Below are 15,293 nucleotides of genomic sequence, written 5' to 3'. Positions count from 1 at the left end.
AGTATCTTTTTTTTTGGTAGATTCTCTGGAATTTTCTACATGGACATGCCATCTGCAAATAGAGACAGTTTTATTTCTTCCTTTCCAGTCTGTAATTATTTTTAGTATGTAAAACTTAATTAAGGTACCCGTATTGGACATTTAAGTTCTTTGTGAAATGACTGGGGAAAAAAAGATGAACCTTTTAGTGGCACTTTATATTTCTTATCAAATTTGTTTCCAAAGGCACAGTGTCAGTTTTTTACTCCCACCAGCATTTTATAAACTGTTTTGTGCACTGTTTCTCAGCTTTGAGAGTTATCTTTGTAATGTTTTTAGGTAAAATAAGTTTTCACTTTGAAAGAAGAAGAAGGTACATCATTTTATATTTTATGTGTTTGCTTGATTAATTCTAAGGTTAAACACCTCCCATCTACATTCCCCCCCCCACCTTTTTATGTTAACAGATGTTGTACATTCAGGCTTTACCAGGACCATTCCTTTCAATGGATCCATCTTCATTTGTGGATATTTATGGGTATATTGCTACCCCTCGAGTTTGGAAACAAAAGTCATTATTAATATGGCGTCTGGGCCCTGCATACCTCTTCGAAGAAGCCATCTCAATGGAAACTCTGGAAGTTATTAACAAACTTGGCCCAAGATATTGTGGTAACTTCCAAGCTGTGCATGCCCAAGGTATGGGGTGTTTTGATTTATAATGATCTTGCTGATACTAGTTTTTAAATGGACATTCAGTTATTTATAGCTTATTTATAAAGAATAAACTCAGCACAGGCCAGTCATTAGGGAAAACCTCTGTAATTGGATCATTACATATTTACAATCCAATAGAAAATGTCAGAAAAGGAAATGACAATCTCCTTTAGATTTCAGTTCCAACACACATAATGGAGGAAAGTGGGTGGGTAATACCATCAGCAAAGAAAGGGGGAAGTGAATGAGATAAATAAGTTACATTCCTTTTAATGAAGAAGCTTTTTAACTAAAGTATACTGTTGTCTTCAATTATTAAACAGGCAGACAAAACATCCACATTTTCATTATTGATTGTTGGCTGTTCAAGCAGGGGCATAGCTCTCTGTGCTCCGTCAAGTCAAGGGGGTCAGCTTGCATCTGGGAAGAATGATAAATGAATCTATGTATGGAAGCCTTCGTACGTGGTGAAGGGCGATTGAGTGCTGTGGAGTGTTTCTGTCTCCAGCCCCCATGTCTTCTTTGATCTTTATTTCCTCTGGCAAAGGGCACTGGCCAGAACAATGTGAGGAGGTCAGGTCCAGAGCCAAAGTTGCATCAACTCTCTATTCACACCATGCTTCTCAAGTACCACATGTGGCTCTCCTTGACTCAGCGACCTGGGCACTCATGCCAAAGGATGTGTTTACCATGTACATGCAGCTCATTGAAAACCTTAGGGCTTTCGGCCCAGAATTTTGGGAGCGAGGTTACATTCTCGATAGGTGTCTCAAGCTTTAGTAATTTCATACCTGGAATGCCTCTATTTTTATAGTAGGGTTAATATTGTGAGATTTCTCTACAGTTTTCTATGTGTCAGAAATCACAGGTAGGGGCAAAACATGTAATATATAACACACAATATAACAACATATAGCAGCTACAAACATTCCTCAGTGATTACTTCGCCATGTAGCAGTAGATACTTACTCTTCTGAGGATTAATTTCCTACTCAGTAAAGTGAGAATAGACATAACTGAAGATGTGTTATTTTAGGAGAGGACCCTTGTATGGAAGTGATGCCCCTGGTTGCAGAGGAAAGGGTTTCCTTTGGCCTTCATATAGCCAGCTCCTCCATCACCAGCGTTGCAGACATCAGAAACGCATACAATGAGGTGGACAGCCGCCTGATTGCCAAAGAGGTATGCCTTCTAACTTCACTTGCTGCTCCGTTTTGGAATCATGATCTCATGGCTTTCTTCAGCTTTCAGTGATTAAGTCAATACTAATTCACGTTTGTGCATGTGTAGACAGTTACACACAGGCGTGCTTCCCACTTCATTTGTTAAAATATTCCATGACGCCTGCCCATTCGCACCCCTCAAGACTAAACCTCTTATTTCTGAGAAGAAAGTAGGTGCTCTTCATTTTCCTTGGTAGAGCAAGAACAAATGGAATATTTAAAAAACCTCTGTGACACTGGGAACACTACAGAGCTTCCCTTTTCTGGGTGCTACTAACCCCCCAACATTGCAAAATATTCTTTGAATCACTGTGTTTATGCAAACAACAAATTTGCAAAACAGCAAGCAGACATGTTTATAGATGAAGATGCCATTAGACTTCCTATTTCCTAATTCCTGCATAAAGAGCTCTTTTGCTTACTGCTGATGAATTTGGGCTGATTTGTTTACGTTCTCTCCACCCTCACAGACAAAAGGCCCCTTCCCTTTACTGAGACGGCAGGATCAGGGGTTAAGTCCTGTTGGGCACCAAAGCTGTGCCTTACCAGCACAGAACCTTCTGCTGGAGGAGACCAGGGTCCCTGTCTTCCTGGCCGTCTGAGACCGGTGATGCCAGGGCTTGCAGAGCTGGATGACCCTAGATCAGGAAGGAGGCAGCTCTGGCCTTCACAGCACCGTTCCACCTCCAGTGTCCTCAGGTCCTTCCTGCTCTCATCAGCTCCTCACTGTGAGCATTTGTTTACACTAGTGAGCATGCGGGACACTGGTGGCACAGTTGTATAACCGAAGTTGCTCCCTTATGATTAAGCCAGAGCCTGGGAGGCAGGACAGGGGAACCTGAATTTTGGCTTCAGTCCCGCTGACGTTGGTTCAGTTATTATTCATTCACTGACTTACACTTACGGAGTGCCAGGCCTGGGGGTGCCTGCCCTTCAGGAGCTCATGAACAAGACCTCCTCCTTCCCAGGAAGGTTTCTTGGATTAATTGTTACCAATTTCTCTAGATGAACATTTCATCCCGCAACAATGCCATGCCGGTGTTCTTGCTAAGAAATTGTGCTAGTCACCTCTCGGGTTCTCTTCGAACCATTGGAGCCGTGGCCGTGGGCCAATTAGGTATGAGCCTTTACTGCTATTTGGGAAGAAGGGTTGTGGCTGTCATCGCTTGTGCAGCCTGGAATTCTGGAGCGGCAGGCAGGACTGAGAGGGCTGAGGAGCTGGAACAGTGAGGGCAAGAGTTGGGAGTTAATCTCACCAGAGAGTTAGCCTCCCTGCAGAGGTCAGTGCACTTTGCTGCATCTGACAACTGGTCGTGAACTCGCCACTAACCAGGCTGGCGTCTATGCACAATGGAGTGAGTACAGTGGGGCCTCTGAGCAGAGGCAATGGTTGTGGTTGTTTGGGTGAAAACAACAGCCAGTGACTGTTGTTTGCCTTGCAGTCAGGCAAGAGCAAAGCCACGAGCTGATGCAAGGGTCCAACGTTGCAGATCTAGAGGGCAGACAAGAGCCAGAAGTTGTCAGAGCAGCCAGCAAACAGGCTCAGAGGGCAGCTGGTTCATCCGGCACTCTGGACTGAGACGGAGGGTGGAGGTCTGAAATCCCCTGGGCTGTTTCAGCCTTCTGTGACCCAGAAAGGACTCAGCACAGGATTTCTCATTGACCTAAAACTTTCAAAGCCCCTGCTTTTCCTCCCAGCCTGTCCTGTGCACAGGCGCCCCCGCTGTGAGTGGATGATGTTCCTGACAGCTCTTGCATGGTGCTGGGGGAACTTCCACTGCAGTGAAGCTGTAGTATGCTCAGGAACGCCCTTTGTCCCACACAGGGGTAAGGGTGTTCCACTCCAGCCCTGCTGCCAGCAGCCTGGACTTCATCGGTGGGCCCGCCATCCTCCTGGGCCTCATTTCCTTAGCAACGGATGACCACACCTTGTATGCGGCTGTGAAAGTCCTGCACTCGGTCCTGACCAGCAACGTCATGTGTGATCGCCTGATGCAGCTCATCTGTGGGTACCAGGTAATCCCACCCTCACATCTGAGTCTGCAGTGCCCGCCCTGCAAGGAGCTGGCATCCCCGTGGAACAGGGAGGAGGCTTGCTGGCCCAAGTGGACATTCCCACTAGTATGACTTTTGGAGAAGGGAAACTGAAGGTCCCTGGGTCCTGAGACCAGTGTCACCAGAGCAGAGGGCCAGGTGACAGCCAGCCAGAGAGGGGCTCTCATCAGGATGGGGATGCTCACCTGTCTGTGTCTGCCGGCACCTTTCACTGATGAATTTAGGAATCATTTGTGGTCCCCCCACCTTGCATCTAGCATGATGGCTAAGAGCCTAGACCATAGAACTAGAATGCTGCGTTTGAATTGAGCCTCTGCCTAACTTACTACTTAACCTTGCTTGAGTCCTGAGTTATTAACCCTCTCTGTCTCGGTTTCTCCACCTGCATGATATGATCTATCATATCTCCTGTATCATGGGGTTGCAGTGAGGACTAGATGATTTAATACAAGTGAAGGGCTTAGAATTATGTCTGGCCCAGAGTAAGTGCCCTAGAAATGTTGGCCATCTTTAGTTCTTAATCTCTCTGTGCTTCAGTTCTCCTCTGGGTAAAATGGGAATAATAGCAACACCTATTTTGTAGGATTGTGATAATTGAGTTAATATGTGCTGAGTGCTTAGACACGTGCCTGCTCAGAGTAACTGCCGTGTGTGTGCACTGTGATTGCTGTTTACTGTTCATAATGTCAGACGAGTTGTAGACACTGTCCTTCAGAAATGCCCTGCCTGGCTGGGAAGCAGCCAAGAAAGGACTCATGGAGGGCAGGAATTGGGTCAAAGCCTAGACAAGGTCACTGGGGCACAAAGGCTGCAGTTTCCTCCTGGGCACAGTGGGCGCAGGGGGAGGGCCTCCCTGTCTCTTCGGCCCCCGAGTCGGGGTCTGAGAAGAAAGCTGTATGGGGTCACGTGAGGCACCCCCCCTCTCACCTGCACTGCTGCCGCAGCCAGACAGCAGCCCCTTCCTCCTGCCTCTCCCTCAGGGTCCACTGACGCCAGTCACAGTTCTACATTAGGGACCTGATGACCCCTCTGCCTCGTGCAAACCCTTCAGACACGTCCGCTCGTTGATACAATATCCCAACTCCTAAAGGCCTTTCTAACTGGCTACCAGCCTGTCCTTCCAGCCCCACCTCCCACCCGGCCAACGTTTCATACCCTACACTCCTGTGTCCTCAAATCCCCTGTGGTCATGGATCACTAAACACATAGCGTGACCCTGTGTTCCTGCGCCCACGGTTTGTTGATCATTTTTCCCAGGTACATTCCTTCTTGTTTTCCCAGGTCGAGCTCCAGTGGCAAGGGGGACATCTCCCCTGACCCCTGCACTGCCCGTGTGGTCGTCTCCCGGCCCCTGTGGCACTGTGTGTATGCCCACGTCTGACTGCCCTCATGCAGTGCTGTGACAGTCACTCTGCTTATCTCCATCAGGCTGTAATGGTCTAAAGCGCTGAGCTTTCCTTGTTCTTTGCCAGTGTATTACTGAGACCAAAAAGACTCAGTAAATATCTGGGGAATAAATGAATGGGTGTGGCCAGATTTATTTCAAAATGCAAGTATTGAGGCTCCTGGTATATAACAGTTTTCTCTGATTATATTGTTAAAGGCAGTAGTAATGGGATTTGTCCCAGTTCAGCACATGGATGTCCGCTCTGGCTAGGGATTTTAATAATTACTGTGAGCATTTCTAAAAAGGTCCAAAGCAGTTCCTGCTCCTAGAAGGATAAAATAAGGCGAATACCAAAATAATTTTAGTACAAATCAAATGCAACAAGTGTCCGAGATTCTCTTCCAGAGCTACCGCCGTCTCCATGACCCGGTGGTTACCCTCCATCTTCCCAGAACCCCGGAGCTCCTAAGAGCTGGGCCCTGTTGTGTTCACCGTTGTCTCCTCGCTGCCCAGTGCAGGGCCTGGCACGTCGTGAGTTCTCAGTGAGTGCTTGTCGCATGAATGCAGTGCCTTGTGCTGCCGAGGTGGCCGCGTCACACTCGGTAGAGGAGTCACAAAGAGCTTCTTTAAAAAGAAAGGGGATCGGAGAAGGCCTAGAGGACTGGATTGGCTGAGTTTTTCAGAAAGAGATGGTAGAGGCAAAAAGTGGCCCTTGAATGGAATCTATTTACTCAACTCATATTGACTGAGCACCTCCTAAGAGCCAGGCACAGTGTCAGGCTAGGGATACAGATGAATAAATGGGTTTAGTCCCTCCCTCCGTGGAAATTTCTGTCTGACTCAGTCTGTTTAGGCTGCTATAAAAGATACCATAGATGGGGTGGCTTAAAAGCCACAGAAATTTATTTCTCAGAGTGCTATAGACTGAGAAATCCAAGACCATGGTGCTGGCAGATTCGGTATCTGGTGAGGACCTACTTCCTGTTTCATAGACAACCATCTTTCTGCTGTGTCCTCACATGGCAGAAAAGGTGAAGGAGCTCTCAGGGGTCTATTTTATAAGGATACTAATCCCACTCACGAGAGCTCCATCCTTATGACCTAATCATCTCCCAAAGGCCCTGCCTCCTAATACCATCATACTGGCGATTAGGTTTCAATATATAAATTTTGAGGAGATACAGTCAGCCTACAACATTGTCTAATGAGGTAGAGAGAAAAATATTATCACGAGACAAGGACTCCCAAATAGTTTGAGTAAAGAACCCATCAGATTCAGAGATTCGTTGTACCTTTACATGTGACGGCAGAAGAAAAAATTTTAAAACTCTTATGGCTTACAATAGAAATATTTCAAAAATTTATGTATTCAGGGAAAGAGGTAGTGGTGGAGAGGTGGGAAATGACAGGTTTGAGTAAAAAAACAAGATTTTTATTATTTTTTTTTGCCTTCCCTGACTACTCTTTATAAAACAGAACCCCCATCCTACCCCATCTCTTTCTAGACACGTTTTCTTGCTTTGTTTCTTCCTAATGTGCATGCCCATTTGGCATGTTGTATATGTACTTGTTGCCATGTTTGTGGTCTGTTTTGCCCCTAGACACAAGCCCCATGAGGACAGGACTGGGTTTGCTTGTTCATTGTTGCATCCTAATAGCACATGGTAGAGAGTAAGTGTTCAGTAATGATTTTTGGAATGAATCAGTGAATGAAAACACAGGTCTTTAATTAACTGGCTGGCTCAGGAGTGGATTTAATCATTTTTTTAGACGTTTACTCTGTATTCATCTGTTGGTTTGCTGATTGGAGAGCATAACCCTTCCTATCTGTTATTTCTATCAAACTTATTTATCATCCTCTTGTCAGACTAGGTGACATCCAGCCAAGTTTTATAAGATGGATTTTCATAACATGGTAAAGATGGAGGATGGTGTTCTAGATTAACATTATGAACACTTAAGGGATCCAAGATGGGTTCCTCGACATGGCTGGGAGGAAGGTACAATTGCAGGCAGGTGCACAGCCTAGATGGAGACGGAGGGAAGGGTCAGAGCCCCGCCACTCCAAGGAACATGGATCTTATCTCAGAGGTGATCAGTAGCCATTCATAGGCTTAGAACAGGGAAGTGGAATGAATGATGCTTTAGAATGACATTTGACACCTGTGTGGAAGATGGTTTGAAGGGTCAAGATCGGAGACTGGATAGAATCCAACGTTATGTGAGACTGCATCCCGGATCTGGGGAGACTTGGAGTCTTTGTGAGCAGTCTTGGCACGTAACATATGAAAACAGCCAGTGCTGTGCACCCAGAGTGCTGCCAACAGGAAGGAATAAGACATTTGGGACATGCTGAGTGTGAAGTGACTGTGAGACATCAGAGGTAAAATATCAGGTGGGATACCCAGCTCTGGAGTTCAGAAGGGCATGCTTGGTGGGAGGTATAGATGTGAGAGTCATCCATATCATCATGATGGCATTTAATCTAAGGAAATTGATGAAACGGCCAAAGAAAAGGAGTAGTGAAAGGAGAGACGAGGACAAAGGAGGAAGCAATGAGGAACTAACCAGGTAGAGCTTGGAAATATGGTGAAAACCCAACAAGGGAGGTTGAGAGGGAAGAAGGAAGAGAAAACAAAGAAATGCTTTGTCAAAGAATTTGAAAAATAAAGTGTTTTCAGGAGGTGGGCATAGTCAAACAATGCTAGATACTGATAAATAATGCAGCAAACTAAGGACAGAGAAGTCCCTGTTGGACTTGGCACCTGGGAGTCACTAGTGACCTTTCTAAGGCAGGTGGGCAGGAAGAGGCAGCAGCCAGCGGAATGGGGTTGAGAAGAGAATGTGAAGTGAGGATGTGGAGCCTGAGTGTGTTGATAGTGCTTTCTATTTTTTTTTTTTTTTAATTTTATAGCTACTTTATTTATTTATTTATTTATTTTTGGCTGTGTTGGGTCTTCGGTTCATGCGAGGGCTTTCTCTAGTTACGGCAAGTGGGGGCCACTCTTCATCGCGGTGCGGGGACCGCTCTTCATCGCGGTGCGTGGGCCTTTCACCATCGCGGCCCCTCCCGTTGCGGGGCACAGGCTCCAGACGCGCAGGCTCAGTAGTTGTGGCTCACGGGCCCAGCTGCTCCGTGGCATGTGGGATCTTCCCAGACCAGGGCTCGAACCCGTGTCCCCTGCATTAGCAGGCAGATTCTCAACCACTGCGCCACCAGGGAAGCCCAGTGCTTTCTATTTTTTAAATTGTTTTTATCTTTGGCTGCGTTGGGTCCTCGTTGCTGTGTATGGGCTTTCGCTAGTTGCGGCGGGTGGGGGCTACTCTTAGTAGCAGTGTGAGGGCTTCTCATTGCGGTGGCTTCTCGTGTTGCAGAGCACGAGCTCTAGGCACGCGAGCTTCAGTAGTTGCAGCACGCCACGAGGGCTCAGTAGTTGTGGCGCTCGGACTCTAGGGTACGCAGGCTTCAGCAGTTGTGGCTTGCAGGCTTAGTTGCTCTACGGCCTGTGAGATCTTCCCAGACCAGGGCTCGAACCTGTGTCCCCTGCATTGGTAGGCAGGTTCTTAACCACTGCACCGCCGGGGAAGTCCAATAGTGCTTTCAAGAAGACTACCTACAAATAAGAGTAGAGAAATGGGGCCCAAACTAGAGGGATTAGGGTTCAAGGAAGATTATCTTTAAAAGGAGAACTACTAGGGCATATTTTTCGGGAAGAAAGTGGCAGAAGAGAGAAGGATGGATGAAGCTAGGAGAGAAGAGCTATCCCAAGGAGCAGGCGAGGGGTGGGTCCCAGAGGCCAGGTGAATAGAAACCCTGCTTGTGACAGGAAGGAATGCAGTGCAGGCATTTGTGGATCAGATGGTGGGGAGATAAGAGTGTTCACGTCTGACGGGTTCTAAATTCTCAGCTGTGTACTGAGTCAGGTGGTGGAGGGGAGGGAGGCTGAAGGAGAGAGGAGAAGAGATGAGATCATTGTCTTTAGGATGAGGAAAGCCAGCTTACTAAAAAAAGAGCTGGACTGCCAGGCCAAATTTGACATTTGACACTATTAATGTAAAGTGAAACCAGTCAGCCTGAGTGATTTTTCTCAAGCAGCTTTCAGCCATCCAAATTATGTCCTGGTGGGGGAGTGGGGATATGCTGAAGAAGTGACTAGAACAGTCTGAAAAGATATTATTTGCTGATTACAATTGTCTCAGTCAGTTTGGGCTGCTATAACAGAATACTATAGACTGGGTGGCTTACAAACAACAGAAATTAATTTTCTCACAGTTCTGGAGACTGGAAAGTCCAAGATCAGGATGCCAGCATGGTCAGGTTGGGTGAGGACCCCCTTCTGGATTGCAGATGGCCCACTTCTCATTGTATCCTCACATGGCAGAGCAGAGAGAGGAAGAAAGCTCCCTTGTGACTCTTATAAGGGCACTAATCCCATCTGTGAGGGCTCCACCCTCATGACCTCATCTAATGCTAATTATATCCCAAAAGACCTGTCTCCAAATGCCATCATATTGGAGAATAGGGTTTCTACATATGAATTTGGGGAGGAACAAACATTCAGTCCATAACAACAAGTGAGACTTCCTAATGACACACTGGAACAGCGTGTCTGAGAGGACAGGGAGAAGGGTGGACTGTGTCAGATACAGGCGTAGGGAATTGAGCTGTGGATGAGCTGAGCTGAGAATCCAGATGAAGTTGATGAGAACCCAGATGCAAGTGGATGGCGGGTCAGCCTGACTTCTGTGTGACTGAGGTCAACAGAGACATGAGGCTAGGTGAGGTCCATCTTATTAGTCTCTGAGATGAGTGTGGGCCACTGGGATCCCAGTGCCTCCAACTCGGTATGGATGCTTGCGTGTTGCCAGTTTCCCAGGGCCTGGCACAGCAGTTTCCCTGCTGCTGTTGGCAGCAGCCTGAAGTGAAGCTGATGTAACTGGGTTCGTGGGCAGGTGGTGGCTTCCTAGTGATATAGCAACATCTGTAGGATGGGTATGAATGTAGGATTCAGTAAAGGAAAATGAGAAAAATACTCAGAAATGTAGAAAGAAACCAGGAGAAGGTGGCATTCTGGAAATCTGTAAGATTCAGGAAGGAGCCGGGGGCCGACAGTGAGAGGTGAAGCCTCAAGTACAGAAAAGCAGACACTGGTGGGGAAGCAGCCACAGAAGTTGGTATATGTTTTCCTTCTGATAACAAGGGAATGGAAGAGGTAGCACCAGAGAGCGGAGCGTTTTCAGACTGGGGTGACCAAAGGTGCTGGTAGGAACAGGTGGGTGAGGGAGAAAGAGCAGTGACGATGCATTCACGAGGAACCTGCTTTGTGTTTTAACCTTTGCAGATAATGGCATTTCTCCTGAGGAAAAAGACCTCTTTCCTAAACCATCGCATTTTTCAGCTGATCCTGTCCGTTGCTGGCACCGCAGAACTGGGCTTTGGGTCCTCTGCTATCACCAACATTGGCGTCTTCCAGCACATCCTCTGCAATTTCGAGGTAAACTGGAGACTGGTCACTAGCCCTAAAGGAACAGGTGTGTGATGGTACAGAAAGCCTGGAGCTTTCTCTAAACCCAGCAGGTCAGCTTCCTCGATGGTCAAGATGGTAGTGAGAGAGAAAACTGACAAGGCTTTGGAGTTCCGAGGCCTTGGTTAATAATTAACTCCTACCACCAATGGGCTGTGTGGCCTCGGGCACGTCTCTTGACTTCTCTGAGTTTCAGTCTTCTCATGTGTGAAAGGGAGACCATCTCCTCTCCCTCACAGGCTGGTGTGGGAGCCAAATCAGATAGTATCTGGAAAAGGATTTTAAAAGTGTAAGCTTCCATATATAAGAAGGATTTTAAAACATACCAATTCCTTTGGATGGTGCTTTGCTGTTTATAAATGTTCCTTTAAAGGGATGAGTGAGAGATGCTGAGGGCACACCTGAGGCTGAGTGAGGAGTACTGCACAGACCTTTGGGTGCATAGATCCACTCAACGAAGCATCGTTTACTGAGTGCCCACTAGGGTCGGGCACTGGTGTGCTCTGGAGACATGGTGATAACCAGGATGCAGCCCCTGCACACAACGATGGGGCCCAGGACACGACAGAGGTGGTGCTACAATGTGCTGGGTGCCAGTGAGGGAGGCACAGGGCATGTGGGGAGTGGAAGGAGAGGACAGTCAGCTCAGCGGATCCGGGCTCTGGGGCTGAGTTTGACAGAATGTGTTCAGTGGGGGAATATTTCAGGTGGAGTGGGTGCTATTTGCTCACATGTGGGGATGAGAGCAACCATGGGCATTTGAGAGCAAGGGGCTTGGGGCACCTGTGGGGATGTTGTTGCAGGTAGAGGTGAGGCTGGAGGGGGAGGGAGAGAAGACAGCAGAGGATGGTAAGCTGCAGGGAGCACACTTTAGCCGGTACACACTGCAGTCCATGGAAGTATTTTAAAAACTGTTTGTTTTAATTAAAAAATAATATGTGCTTGTTATAGAATATTTAAAATTACAGAAAAATGGAAGAAAAACTCCTCTTTCTGAGACCCAGACAACTGTTGTTAACTTTGAATGCATCCCTTTTTTTGTACTTTCTATGCATAATATATGTATTTTTTAAAAATCATAGTCATGAGCATAGTGTAGGTATTATTTCTCCCAGCTTCTTTTATGAGCTAATCTTGATACCAGAACCAAAAAAGGACAGTATGGGGAAATGAAAAAGTGCAGGTCAATCTTACTCATAAATAAAAGCTACAAAAAACCTGAATGAAATATTATCTAATTGGACCAGGCCAGGATGAACACCCAGACCTGGATCTGCAGATAGGTGCAAGGCTTGTGGGGGAATCCAGCAAGGCCTGCGATACAGGCTTCCTGTGCACAGCAGGGAAGCAGATGTGCACAAATGGCTTTACCACCCTGGTAAACAAGACGGCATCCCTTGGCAGCACTGCTGCCCCTTCCAGAATGCTGCAGCCGTGCTCAGGCAGCTCGGCTCCACGACGTCGTTGCCATCGGCCCAGCCCAGGAATGACCCATGCAGGAACCCACCGTGCTCCCACTGCCTGTTCCTGGAACCGCCATGGGCACCACCCGTCCCCTCCCTGAATGAACTCACCCCTCAGCTGAGCCAGTGCTTTCCACACTGGGGTTAAGAAAATAGGCAACCAATAAAAACAAGCAAAAAGATGCTAAAAAAACACACTAAAACGAAATGAAATGAAATAAGATTTTTAAAAGATTGGGAGGAGAGAATTTCAAAAAGAAGAAGAGTTTCCTCAGTGTCTGCCTACATCAGGCGAAGTAAGGGCAGGGCTGTGTGGGTTGTGTTTGGAGGTCACTGACGGGCCCAGTGAAGAGTAAGTGGTGGGGTCAGACATGAGGTGAAGAGCGGGGAGGAGGCGGGAAGGAGACAGTCAGTGGGCTTTTGAAGAAGAAAAAGAGAGAGAAGAAAATGGAAAGAGGAGAGTTTCAGAACTTAGATAGGAGACTTGAGCAGTGAAAAAGGGGTGGTTAAAATACCAGTGTGAGAATCAAACTGACAGCACAAGTCCTTCAAGGAAAGGGAGGGTTTGGAGACCAGAGAGTGGGTTACAGGAGAAGGCGGGTGATCCTTGATGACGGGTGTGCAGCAGGGAGGGGCAGGAAGTTGAGAAGCTGGAAGGGGCAGGAAGTCGAAGCCATGCGTGTCTTAGGCTTGTGGTCTCAGAAAAGGCCGCCTCTTTCTGAGAGTGAGGTGGTCCCAGGGGTGGGGAGAGAACAGAATTTGATATTCAAACAAAATTTAAGCCAGACATGTTAATGCAGTCTTTAGTACAGGGGTTATGTGACACAGGATGACAACCACAAGATTCAATTATGCATGTTTCCCAAAATTCAGACAGCTGGTATTATATAAAGTAATTTCTAAAAGAGCTAGGCAGCCTCAAAAGTGCTGTGGTAACTTCTTATTGTTCTAAAGCTCTGGGAAAGGGTTCCTGTCTTATTCTCTCAGCTCTTCCAGCTCCCAGCACAGAGCCTGGTGTATCATTTGCTCATGATTGCCTTCATGAATGAATGAATGAGTTCCAAGCATGCAGAGCTCTTGGCACCCTCTTGAGTATGTTGGGGTGCCACGTCTGGCTACCCCTGCCTCCCTGGGGGCCACATCGATCCGCACCAGCTCTCTCAAACGGCAGCTGCCCCACCTCTGTGCGTACTGGGCCGTGGCTGTGCTTACAGGAGCTGGGAATCTGTCAGCCTGTTTCTGGCTTAAGAGTAATCCACTTACCTTACTTCGGTTTACTTTGCATTCACTCTTTTAAAAAATGTAGTGGATCCTTATTAAGTGCCCACTACATGGCATGTGTGATGCTGGGCCCTGGGGATTGGGGAGGGACAGTCTCTGCCTTCCTGATAAACTTATGTCCACTGAGACTCTTCTGTTTTCCCCAGTTAGTAAAAGGATGGAGCCATGGCCACCTGCTTGGTTCAAGTGAGGTTGATTATTGACCCTCTGGGTCACTGTCTGCAGGAGATGCCTGTCGGGGAACACAGAGAGGAGGCAAGAGAGTGGGCTTCATGGTCAGACTGACCAGGCTTTGAAGCCAGTCTCTGCCAATTAAAAACCGTGGGGCCCGTGATGAAGAGTGGCCCCCGCTTGCCACAACTAGAGAAAGCCCTCGCACAGAAACGAAGACCCAACACAGCCATAAAATTTAAAAAAAAAAACAAACAAAAAAAAAACCGTGGGGCACCAGACAAGTTACTCAGTCTCTCTGAGCCTCACTGCTCTTATCTACTAAACTCAGATAATGATATCGTTTTAGGACTTCGTATGATGCTTCTTGCCTCGAGCAAATGGTATCATTTGTAAGCGTGAGCTCTTTTTGCTGCTGTATGAGTGCACTCGTACAATCCTACATCTGAACCTTATAGATTCTGGGCCTGAGGAAATGTCAGCATTTAGATGAGAAATAGTAGAGCTCTCTAAAGGGAAGTAGACATGAGACATGAAGGCACACCATCACCTCGGCCCCAGAAGGATGGGGAGCAGCTGCATTTTGTTTACAATGAAGAAAGCAACCCGAGTGATAAAGTTCACTCTCAGAATCTCAGTGCATTTCACAGCTGCATGTCACTCACAATTCTGTTCACAGGAGATGGGAACATGGGCTGTGCTGCAGGTTCTATAGATAGGGGAACTGAAGAAACTGCATGCACAAGTTGCTACAGCATAAAACCTGAGAGGTGGGACTCAGCTTCTAATTCCAGTCCTATCACTTGCGGGTGGTGAGGTACCTGTCACTCAGTGGTCTGTCCTCAGCCTGTCTTTTCACATCTCTGAGTTGGGAGCACTGGTATTTGCCTTGTAGGATCCAATGAAAATGCGATGTTGTTTGGTGTGTGGACACACAGGTTGCAGGGCCCAGGGTGGGACACACGTAGGAGATGGTTAGTGCAGGTGTCCTTGGTTAGAATCTAGACCCACAGTGAAGCTCCAGAGAGCAGCAGAGACGGGGAAGATAGGAATGGTGTTTGCACTTGCCCCGGGGGGGAGGTGCCCTCTACTTTCTAGCTGTCAGGAGAGCTAGTCTGATTCCAGAGCTGGTAAGCTGTGTTAGTGATTCCGAGCCAAAGGAGACCACACCCAGCACCGTACCTGCTCACGCTGCCTGGAAACCCTTCTCTCCACACGCCTTGGTTTCACTGTGTTTGTTCTGTCTTCCAGCTCTGGATGAATGCTGCGGACAACTTGGAGCTCTCCCTCTTTTCCCATCTTGTGGAAATCCTTCAATCACCAAGGTAAGCTGGGCTTTGGCAGCCTGGGGGTACAGTCACAGGCTTCATGCCAAGAACAGGGACTGAGAGGACAGGACAGCCGGTGGTTCAGCAACCACGGCCTTCTCCCCACCCAGAGCACTGGGTCCCCAGGTGGTAGCATGTCTGTCTTAGTCTACACAGCTGCTGTA

The 15,293-nt window shown here is 47.5% G+C and overlaps 1 protein-coding gene across 1 annotated transcript in view; it reads left to right on the top strand.

Annotated features, from left to right (window-relative positions):
* The window catches only part of WDFY4 (WDFY family member 4), a 254,300-nt gene that overhangs the window by 75,376 nt on the left and 163,631 nt on the right, over nt 1-15,293 (top strand). The window contains exons 20-25 of the mRNA XM_007178732.2: nt 447-678; nt 1,733-1,878; nt 2,925-3,036; nt 3,745-3,935; nt 10,704-10,856; nt 15,053-15,126. Coding sequence (XP_007178794.2) covers nt 447-678; nt 1,733-1,878; nt 2,925-3,036; nt 3,745-3,935; nt 10,704-10,856; nt 15,053-15,126 — 908 coding nt within the window. The remainder of the gene's footprint in view (nt 1-446; nt 679-1,732; nt 1,879-2,924; nt 3,037-3,744; nt 3,936-10,703; nt 10,857-15,052; nt 15,127-15,293) is intronic.

Source organism: Balaenoptera acutorostrata, chromosome 16 (genome assembly GCF_949987535.1).
Source record: "Balaenoptera acutorostrata chromosome 16, mBalAcu1.1, whole genome shotgun sequence".
In the NCBI taxonomy this organism is placed as follows: domain Eukaryota; kingdom Metazoa; phylum Chordata; class Mammalia; order Artiodactyla; family Balaenopteridae; genus Balaenoptera; species Balaenoptera acutorostrata.
The sequence above is the reverse complement of the archived record's forward strand: the minus strand, read 5'-3'. Positions and strand labels throughout refer to the sequence as shown.